Raw genomic sequence first — 11493 nt, 5'->3', positions numbered from 1 at the left:
ATTGAAAAAAAAAACAGAATTAATTACCCGTATGATTGATTTTGCACTAATACTTTTTCACTAAAGAAGTTTTTATCAAAAAAAAAGTGATTTTATAAATTTCTTTTCAGACAAAAAACAAATTTTCTAATTCAAAATTTCTTTAAATTATGTCGTTTTTGAGTTTGTTATGTGAGACAAAAAGTATTATTTCCGGGATGTTATGAGACGAACTATTGGTAACGAAAAGAACAAAACTGTATTTAAAAGTTAAAATTCATATTAGGCATGTAGAATATGGGCATAAAAAGTTTGAAAACTACTGAAACTACTCTGAATTCTCGTTATATCGATAGCTATCGAAATACCCGCCGAATATATGGCGCTGCCGGTCAGTCGCATGTTGGGTTTTGTTACTTGAAAGCGCGCGTTCGAAGTGCACGGTCGATGGTGTTTGGCGATTACATGTATCAGAGATAGAACGTAAAACTTCACTCCAATATTTACTAGGTAATTTAAGAAAAACAATTTATTTATTTTCGCCATTGTATACATATGCTTTAATTAATCATTATTCTCAAAATTCAGTACCGTACACGTTCATAATTGTATAGTATTGTTGAATGTTATGTCATGTATAAAAATAGAATGCAGTTGCATTTTTAAATTATGTCAGAATACGTAATATAGTAGTTTTTTGGGAATGATTGATACATGTATGCATGATAATTGAACTGCAATAGGTTGTTGTACATTTTCATGTTTCCTTATTTTGCCGACATTATTTGTTTGATTTTTTGACCTGTGGTAAACTTATTAACCTATATTTTTCGTGTTCTTCTTATGCAGCAAAAATGGTATCGTCGCACGTTTACGCAATCACATTTTTCACATTTTTGGTATGTGGAGCTGGAGGCACCCTGATTTATAAGCTACACCAAAGACGAACAAAAAAAAGCAGGGATAAAATTTTAACTATTCGGGTGAACAGAAAATTAGGAACCCGCTTGTTTGGAGAGGATGGAAAAACCAAAAAGGAAATTGAAAAGGCGTAAGATATATATTTCATATCTTGTTTGAGCTAGATTATCATTTGGTGTCTAAATTGTGCAATCTTCTGCAACTGAATCATTATCTATTTTATAATTTTGCCGGAGACGATTTATAAATGACAGGTTTTTAACAATACAAAATCTAAGTGGTTATTCTCAGAATTATTATCTACATTTTATTATTATTATTCTTCACTAAATAGAATAACCTCAATACAGAGTTAGTGTTTTAGCTATGAATTATAAAATAGTGCATTTTATATTTAAAAAGTTTAACATTTCTTTAAGTTATAGTCACTATTCAAAGATAGTTCTGAATTTTATTTAAAGTTTTTTATCACCTAATCTCACTGAAAATTTATGATACAATTGCATTTTTAAAATTAACTATCAAATTTTATATCATGCGTACTTTCTGTTTTGTTTTTTATAAAAAAGTTACTTTTCCAGGAGAAATGTTGATATAACATTGGAAGATGATGGGTGTCGTGATATGCTTATCATAATATCTGCAACATCACAAAATGATTTAGATATTTGTCAACGAATTATTGCAAAGAAGTTAAAAGATGATGATGCAAGACCGAGTTCATTACGACCTTTTAAGGAAAAGATTTGGATAAGTTTACATGCCTACAGAAAGCTTACAAGTAACTAAAAAGTATTACATGTATGAAAGATTTATATGCATATGTGTGTATGTAAGAATTAATATTATGAATGCATACTTAGATTTTTATTTTTTCATTTTGAATTGAAACTTAAGGAATTAGTGATACTGATGCATTTTTTTATACTAGTGAATCCACGTTTGGAAATTACTTCTTTTGAGTATGAAGATAACGTAAAAATAGATGTGGAATTTCCACGTGATGGTAGAAATATGGCTGGAATACAAATTTCAGGAGACAATGAACAAGATGTAATGAATGCTAAAGACAAAATTCAAACTAAGGTAAAATATTTTTTTAATTTTAGGTAAAATATGTGCAGTATAAATAGCACATGTACATGATTAATATTATTAATTCTTGTTTTTCTTTTAACATAAAATTATTTTTTTTTAAATATACTTCATTTTATTTGCAATAATTTACAATTAGTATTGTGAGATTTTTTGTAAAATAGTGAAAAAATAGTTTAGAATGGTGTCGGAATAATTTTACTTACTGCTTTATTTCGCTTCAGCTTATCAAAAGACTGTCGATTTGAATTCTGTTTACACTGCATTTTCTCCAGAAATGAAATGCTTGAAGAATTAATTGGAGTTCTGTGTGGTTTGCTTGAATGTGGGCAATAAAATTATTTTTTTTTTATTTCAAAAAGCTTTTATTAATCCACTGTTTTACTATAATTTTATGTGTTTGTAACATTTTATATATTTTTATAATTTTTTATTGGCTTAATAACAAATTTTTATAATTTCATTTATATTTGTGTAATGCATGGTTTTTGGTGATACATCCTTTATTTAACATTGTTAAACTCTGAAATATGACTATCTAATTCTACATTTCATTACATAAAACATTTAAATCTGTCATCAAAATTACTTTGTCATAGAGATTGAAATTTTTAACCCAATTTAACTAATAGTTTTGTTACTAATTGTTTTGGCTGTGATTTACTTTTATCATACCTGGAATGGCAAATGTTATGTAACTAAGTTGTGTAGAAATGTTTCCTCCCTTAGATAATTGTTTTAAATGTTTGTTGAATGTTGATATTGATGAATTTTTATTGTATTTGTTGTATTCTAATTGTTGTATAATATGTTAACTTCTATAAATAAATTTCTTTTTAACTTTTAACCAGATCTTTTATTTGTTTTACTTTATTCGACAAAGTTATAAATTTAAACATTTTGCTTTAAAATACTTAATTTATTTTTGTTTGTAAAGTTGCTTTTTTTTACAAAAAGCATAAAAAGTAGTTGTGCCTGAACATTATTTCATTACTGTAATCAAATGCAACGATTTTTTAATCATCATTTACATTATAAAGTTCTCATATTAATATTATTTCTTGAAATCATCGGTGTTGGTATATGATTACTAGTAGGAACTATTATTCTTACTTTTAATTAATAATTTTTTTTTTTTTTATTGCTGTGCTTCAATGGCCATTGGACGACTGCATTGCAATAGTAGTTGATTTACATCAATTAACATTGAATGATAACAATTTGCTGTGCTGTCATTAATCATATATTGTGGTGAATTTGTAGAAATTGTGTTTACTGTACTAGATTCTGCAATTTACTATACTTCCTAAATTACATTTGAATCAATTATTGACATCTCATTTTTTAAGATTGTTTTGTTTTTTTTTTTTTTTTGATATATATTCAAATCAAATATGTTATTTGAGACGTTTTGATTCAAATGTGATTCAAGTTATCTTGCTTTTGTAATTCAACTTGAAATAACATCTTATATATCTCTATTTTTTTCATCTAAAACAATCTTCAGTGTTTTGTTTTTACTCAACAAATTTATATGAAGTATTAACAATTTTCAGCTTTAATTCACAAAGCATAAATGAAATTTTATATATATCACCATGCATTGATTTCATATATTGTAGATTACATAGACATTTTTTTTAACAGTTGAAACATCTACAGTAAGGCATTATTTCCTATGTTGTTTTAATTATATGATAGTTTCAATTGAAAAAAATTATAGGTATTAAAGAAAACGAATGAAATGAAATAATTATTGTCAATGTAAATGCTTGAACATATAAAACCAATGTGTAACTGAAATTATACATAACTACAGTTTTTGATGTAATAAAGTGGTGTGATTCTTAATGTGATCAATGCTATATATATATATATATATATATATATATATATATATATAAATAGTAATCGGGCATAAATTTATAAAAAATATGAATTTCTCTCAAAAATTTTCTTTTAATTCCATGGATTTAATTCACAAAATTTTATATACACACATCTGTAATTACCAAATAAAGTGTGTGTTAAAAACCTGAGTGTCGTATTGTTCATATTTAACATTTAATATATATATATATATATATATATATATATATATATATATATATTTATATGTGTGTGTGTGTGTGTGTGTATTTATGCCAAGAAAATATGAACTAATGATAACTGATTAAATCAAAGGTTAAGGAGATTGATGAATTAGAGCGTTCTTTAGATGAAACATCTGCTAAGCGTACCCCCAGGTTACCTACAACGGTTAATAGCGGATCGAGTGAAGTTGCAGTACCTGAACGAGAAAAACTTGAACCAGCTGGTAATTTTCTTTTGGCAAACACAGCTTATTTTGAAAAATTAATGTCGTTTTTTTATAGGAGCCGATGGGACAATGGAAGTTTATGTATCAGCTTTGACTTCGCCACATAGGTTTTGGATGCAAATTTTGGGTCCTCAAGCTGCTGCACTCGATAACTTAGTGGAAACAATGACTGAATATTATAATAAAGAAGAAAACAGAGAGTTGCACACAATCATAAGTCCTCAAGTTGGTCAAATTGTTGCAGCCATGTTTAACGTTGATGGCAAATGGTACAGAGCTCAGGTAATAGTTTATCTATTATATAGGTGATTTATATATATATATATATATATATATATATATATATTAGGGTGGTCCTTAAAATGGTCATTTTCGAATTTCCTTGCTCCCAGGGGCTTAAATGGTTCCAAATAGATAAAAAACAATTCTCTGAAAGTTTTAGCTCTTAATATTAACGTTTAGATAGAGCGCAATTCAATCAAAGTTTGTATGGAAAGAGCATGGAAAAAATTTTGAAAATTAAAAAAAAATGTTTTAGGTATAAGTTAGCGACAAATGAATGAGTTTTATTTATTCATTTGTTCACTAAATTACATCTAAAAAACATTTTTAAAATTTTTGAAAATTTTTCCATGCTATTTCCATACAAAACTTTGATTGAATTGCGCTCTATCTAAACGTTAATATTAAGAGCTAAAACTTTCAGAGAATTGTTTTTTATCTATTTGGAACCATTTAAGCCCCTGGGAGCAAGGAAATTCGAAAATGACCATTTTAAGGACCACCCTAATATATATAATATATATATATATATAATATATATATATATATATAATATATATATATATATCAGCAAACCCGACGAACTCCGTTTCGCCACCAGATGGTTTCGTGAGAAAGATGAAGAAATTTTTTGTTTGTTTTATATTTGAAAAGTAAAAATTTGATCAGTAAGGAATGCCGACTTATTTTTATATATATAGGAGATAATCTATTTGCAATTATTTAAAACAATTATTGATTATTTTTATTACTCCAATTTTTAATTACGGTGCGTGCAGTTCCAGCAATTTGCATTAGGGCACGATGCCATGCACCACTAATTTTCTTAGCTATAAACCTTGCGGAGCCGAGACCTTTCCAACGAATGCAAAATTGTCGAAATCGGTTCGTGCGTTCTGGAGTTATTTCGTCAGGAAGGAAAACCCGATCTATTTATATATATAATATAATCTATTTGCAATTTTTTAAAACAACCCTAATTTTCTTATCTATAAACCTTGCGGAACCTGAGACCTTTCCAACGAATGCAAAATTGTCGAAATCGGTTCGTGCGTTCTGGAGTTATTTCGTCAGGAAGGAAAACCCGATCTATTTATATATATATAATATAATCTATTTGCAATTTTTTAAAACAACCCTAATTTTCTTATCTATAAACCTTGCGGAACCTGAGACCTTTCCAACGAATGCAAAATTGTCGAAATCGGTTCGTGCCTTCTGGAGTTATTTCGTCAGGAAGGAAAACCCGACTTATTTTTATAAGTATAGAAGATATAATATATATATATATATATTCGTTTGCGTTTCGTCCTTTGAGATGTGAGGTTCAAATTTATTATTTTTCTTTTTAATTAATTTTATAAATATAATTCGTTGTTTTTATTACAATTTTTTCATTATTATGTCTCTAAGTAAAAATTTTTATTTGTAACATTTTGTTTAGTGTTTAGTGCATATTTTGTTGTGTTCTTCTATGAACTGAAGAAGAGTCAAATTGGGACTCGAAACGTATGGACCATTAAATTTACCTTAACAAACAAAATATAGTTTTCTCTATCTTTATTATCTTGAAAAAGTTTATAGTTTTATCAACATATTTATTACCATTCGAAAAAATTATCACATACAAGGCCGGATTTAGAAATTTGGCGCTCTGGGGCACCGACAAAAATGCCGCCCCATCCCTGAAATTTTACTTAAATAGTTTTTATATCTCTTTTTTTTCATACTGATCGCACATTGTAGTCTAACCGGTAAACACTGGTAGAGGGAACCCATAAAATGTAAACAAAAATTGTTGTTAGTGAATAATCTCTATAAAATATCTGATAATTTGTTGTGCCTATGCCTATGATCATTTGTGACCGCCGATTTTTTTTTTTATTGGATTTCTATCAAATATCGGCAACCCCGCGCTCCTAATGCATTCAAATTAATGATTCAAAATTTTAAATGAAAAATAATGAATTTTAATCATCGGTTATTTGAACCTAAATTTTGCATTACAATCGTATTATGTTTTGTTAATTATCTCGAAATGAAAAATGTTATTAAGAAGAATTAGTAAATTATATTGTATAGAATTTTAGTCTCACTTTCCAAATTTTGTCGTCCCAGAAAATTTGCTGCACTGGGCACTATCTTCGACTGCCCCTACTGTAAATCGAGCACTATATATATATATATATATATATATATATATATATATATATATATATATATATATACAATATATATATATATATACAATATATATATATATATATATATATATATATATATATTATTGATTAACTTACATATTGTCATATTTTTGGGTCAATATTATTAGTACCTATTAAAATAACTTACTTCATTGTTTATTAGTAATAAGTTCTATGACTCAACTTTTTCAGGTACAAGAAATAAAACCCAATGATTATGTTCCATGTCAACCAGTGTTGGATTTGTATTTTGTAGACTATGGTGATAATTGTTATGCTGCGCCTAATGAAGTTTTTGAACTACGGCCAGATTTTTTGACTCTTAGGTTTGTTTATGGCATAATACTGTTTGTTGCTTATGTGGCACCTATTTTATATTTATCTTTCTATTTTAATTTCTTCATACTAACTTTAGATTTCAAGCTATAGAGTGCTTTTTGGCGAATGTTAGTCCTCCCAATGCAGTTGATAGTAATGATAACAATTATCCAGATGAATCCATTGAGAAGTTTGAGCAACTAGCACATGTAAGTTTTTTTTACTGACAGCTAAAGAATTGCATTTATCACTTATGTACACACACACACACACACATATATATATATATATATATATATATATATATATATATATGCAGTGTGTTCCGGACCTTGGCATCAAGCCGAAATGTGGTGAAAGTATTGATCTTAACCATCCTGAAAAATTTTAGAAAAAAAAACTATGTCACGTTGTTTGAAAATTATGAGCTTTTAAGTGCAACCTATTGCTTTGGTGAAGTTATGCCAATGTCTTGGTTGTGATTAACTCTTATTAATTTTGGTTATTTAAACTTTGGAACCGTAACTGTGAATAACATTTCTAGGACCACAATTTTTATTGTACAATAACTTGCCACTCGAAATTCTTCATTACTGAAGTGTTATCAAATACATATCAGAAATATTATTCACGGTTACAATTCCAAAGTTTAAATGAACAAAATTAATAAAGGTTAACCATAACAACCGTAAAATGGTCATAATTTCATCAAATCTCTAGGTTGCACTTACATGCTCATAATTTCCTAAGAATGTACGATAATTTCCTTTTTCTAAATAATTATAGAACAGTTATGGTCAATACTATCACCCCGTTTCGGCTTGACGTCAAGGTCTGGGACACTATGTATATCATTGATTATCTTTATTAACAAAAATGATATTAATTAAACTTAACATTTTTTTCAGGTTGCGCGTTGGAAAAAATTATGGTCGCGTGTTGTTAGCTACAGAGAACGTGATGGGGCAGTTCGAGCACCATCTCCAAGTGAAAGCCTGGTTATGAAGGGATCTAACATTGATAGATCAGTTCGTGAAGGCTCTCCTGTACCTGGTGTAGAATTATATGATAATGAGGATGGTGGGTCAGATTATTTTTACATCTCCAAATTTTATGAATGCATCCATTTATAAAATTTGCACAATATTATATTGTAAGTGAACATATAGCATTTGAATGAATTTGTTTACATGTCAATTGACATTGTATCTTCCTCCTCTAATGTAATCGTCATTGTGAGTTTTTTTTTCTAGAATAATTATTTATATAATGCCGGTATTTTTTTTTCCTAATATACTCTCACATTCATTTTACGTATGAGACAATCAGTACACACACTGACTAACTCCACTTTTTGAAGAACTTAAATTTCAGAGCGAAAGTAATAGGTATAATTATAAAATTTTGTATTTTTAATAATTTTCCGGAATACTAAAAATTAGTACCATTGAACGGTAATTTTTTTTGGACACTGAATAAAAGGTCAATTATTTTAGAAGCAATTTCTATTAACTCCATTTTGTAATGTATATGCTTTGGCTTGGTCAAATATGGTTTTTAAATTCATGAATTACGGATGTCAAGAATTTAGTAAAAATATAAACTGTATGTTTGTTTGGCCAAAAACTGTAGGGTCTCTTGGAACTCAAGGAATTCATCTTTTTAACTTCCACGGATCAACCGATTGGAAATTATAAGTATGAACCTTTGACCTTACTCAAGGAGCGCTTATTTATTTATTACATACATATACTTATGTTGCTTTTTAAATAGAAAATTCAATTAAAAATAAAATGTTGTTTGGAAATAATTATTTATTTTTGACGTTTTAAAACTAGGTACGGTTCTATAGTAAGATTATCTGACGAAATGAAACATACCTGGTTTCAAAATGTCGGGAATTATAAATTATTTTTCAAAAACATTTAATTTGAATTTGTATTTTTCTAGAAACACAATGTATATGTATAATGTGTTATTGAAAATTTCACGCAAAAATTTTATATTTTAAATACACTTTGCTGTAAAATATCATGAGCTTTATTGATTTTGCAATAGGCATCATTTTATGTTTTTCTGTGTGAAAACAGGTCGCGATATAAATATTGCTGAAGAATTAATTCGCGGAGGATATGCAAGAGCAATTCTTCCATTTAATGGAAGTTCATTCAATAAATTGAAAACTAATCAAGCAGGAGGCGATGATTTTTCGAAGCCATCAGCCAAAACGACTAGATTTGAAGATAGTTCTAAAACTGATAAAAATAGTGTATCTTCTGATTTTGTAAATCAGGAAAAATCAGCAACGAAGAAACAACCGGCAACGACACCAAATGTTGGCCGTAAAGACATCGTGGAAGAAACTAAATCCTTTATTAGCGGAATCTCTGATGAGGCAGTTAAGGTAGTAGAACGCGTCAAACAGTCTACCGACAAAGGCGCTGATGACTCTGTTCAATCTGTCAAGGATCGCGTTGCTAAAGTTCAAAGCAAGCTGGAGGAAACGAAATCTTTCATTGATGGCATTTCCAAAGACGCTGAAAAAATAGCAGTAGACAGTAAAAACGCCGCTAAATCAACTTCAGATGATATTAAGCCAAAAGTAAAAAGCGCCAAGGAACGCGTAGCTAATAAAGTTAACAATGGCAAAATTTCAGAAAAAAGTCCTCCAAAAACGAGTAAAAATGATGAAAAGTCAAGTAGTCCTAAGTCACCTTTAAAATCAGAAGTTGATTTTATGCCCACATTTAATAAAACTGAAAAGGGTAAGAAGATGCCACAGTCTCCTTCCGAAATAAAAAATCAAGCAACCGATTTTTTGAAAACCGAACGCAATTCTAAAAACGGAATTTAATTTCATAAGTTATATTTAAAAATACGTTTCATAAATCAGCTTTTGTTATTATTAGAAGTATAAAGCATTGTATAATTTAACATGTTATTGTAATTAATATTTGTAAATAATTATTTATATTATTCATATTCTTCGTGTTCTCTGAGTTGCTTTAGTATATAATAACGTTTAGTTCAGTAAATTATCTATTAATGATTTATTATTTTTTTCTATTTATATTAAAAAAATTCATGCATTTCAACATTCGTGACATATCATTAATGTTTATCAAAATGTAGGATTGTTGTTAGGTTGCCATTAAAAAGCAATGTATATTCTTCAAACATCTGTCAATTAATTAAAATTCATATATGAATATATATATATATATATATATATATATATATAATATATATATATATATATAATGTGCCATTTTTATTTATATAACATTTATAGCTTCATTTTCTAAGAAGCACAGCTTTTTATGAGTTACGATTACAATCAATTAGAAATCGTGTCAAATTTTTTTTATAATGTTATTTTACGCAAAGCTGTGAAATATTTTCTATTTCTACCTAAAATATGAAATATTTTGTTGTGTGAAAACTAGTAGTTTAGCCAATTTGCAACAATTTTTGTGTATTAAGAAGTTTTAGAAACCCATTTTGGGATAGTTTAAAGCAAATACCTCTTTTGCAAATGAAATTTACTCCTTGGTTGTGATTAATCATTTATTGCTTGCACATGCTATTCTATTGAAATATACAACTTTGTTAGGTAGTTGATCAATTCTTTGTTTGTTGTTTCTAAACATTATGCAGTTACCTTAGTAATTTCATGGGTAGATTTTTGCATAATATTTTGTAAGAAGAATTTATAAATTTTTATGTACTATTAATTGTAATTTGCAATTAATAATTGTAAATTTGTTAGTACAAACATATAAAACTTTAAAGTGGAAAGTTTAATTGATTATATTATTATCAAATCATATTTGATTTTCTAGGAGTTTGTTCAACATTATGTATGTTTTTAGTTTAGACTAATGTGAAGTTTTCTTATAGCGTCAAGTTGTAAGTTACAGAAGATTTTTAACAAAATTTGGAAGTATTGACTTTTGTTAAATAGTTTTAAATAATCTTGCTTAGTATGTGATTCGTGTAGTTTTTGTTGAAATATTTCAATAATTGAACATCCTTCGTCATGATGGAAATATTTAAAAAGTTTCAGTATACTTATTTCTTTGAACAATCAAAATGATTTTGACGTTTTATTTAGTTGTATATTCTTAGTTTAACATTAATTATATCAAGAGTGATCTGTACTTTCTTCCTTTGTTACTAATGTAAATTATTCTGCTTTGTTATTCAAGTAGCGCAAATTCACACAACAGAATATTTTTGCATGGACAATTTTTATACACTAAACAAAGGGAAGTAATTCATGTTGTTAACTTCGACAGCTCAATCATTTTTGTTACTGTTATGTGTATTTCTTTATTATATATAATTAAACTGTAGTTAAATCGTTATCATATC

The 11493-nt window shown here is 27.7% G+C and overlaps 1 protein-coding gene across 1 annotated transcript; it reads left to right on the top strand.

Moving 5' to 3' along the window:
* The first annotated feature begins 363 nt into the window (after positions 1-363).
* Positions 364-9973, top strand: LOC113375371 (tudor and KH domain-containing protein homolog). The gene is made up of 10 exons (XM_026615308.1): positions 364-489; positions 829-1030; positions 1482-1681; positions 1832-1986; positions 4180-4312; positions 4371-4597; positions 6994-7127; positions 7217-7328; positions 8028-8199; positions 9210-9973. Exons 2-10 carry the CDS (start codon positions 834-836, stop codon positions 9971-9973), a joined length of 2094 nt encoding a protein of 697 aa, XP_026471093.1. The 5' UTR covers positions 364-489; positions 829-833.
* Positions 9974-11493: the final 1520 nt, after the last annotated feature.

Source organism: Ctenocephalides felis, unplaced genomic scaffold, assembly GCF_003426905.1.
Source record: "Ctenocephalides felis isolate EL2017-DRISC unplaced genomic scaffold, ASM342690v1 CF-g0.4_SCAFFOLD_01886, whole genome shotgun sequence".
Lineage (NCBI taxonomy): Eukaryota > Metazoa > Arthropoda > Insecta > Siphonaptera > Pulicidae > Ctenocephalides > Ctenocephalides felis.
This window is presented reverse-complemented; position numbering and strand designations above follow the sequence as displayed.

Excerpts from the sequence above, each read along its gene's own strand:
- LOC113375371 (XM_026615308.1), top strand. The coding sequence starts at position 834 with ATGGTATCGTCGCACGTTTACGCAATCACATTTTTCACATTTTTGGTA. Across the intron at positions 1,987-4,179 it reads AAGACAAAATTCAAACTAAG|GTTAAGGAGATTGATGAATT; the intron begins GTAAAATATTTT and ends ATTAAATCAAAG. Across the intron at positions 4,598-6,993 it reads GCAAATGGTACAGAGCTCAG|GTACAAGAAATAAAACCCAA; the intron begins GTAATAGTTTAT and ends CAACTTTTTCAG.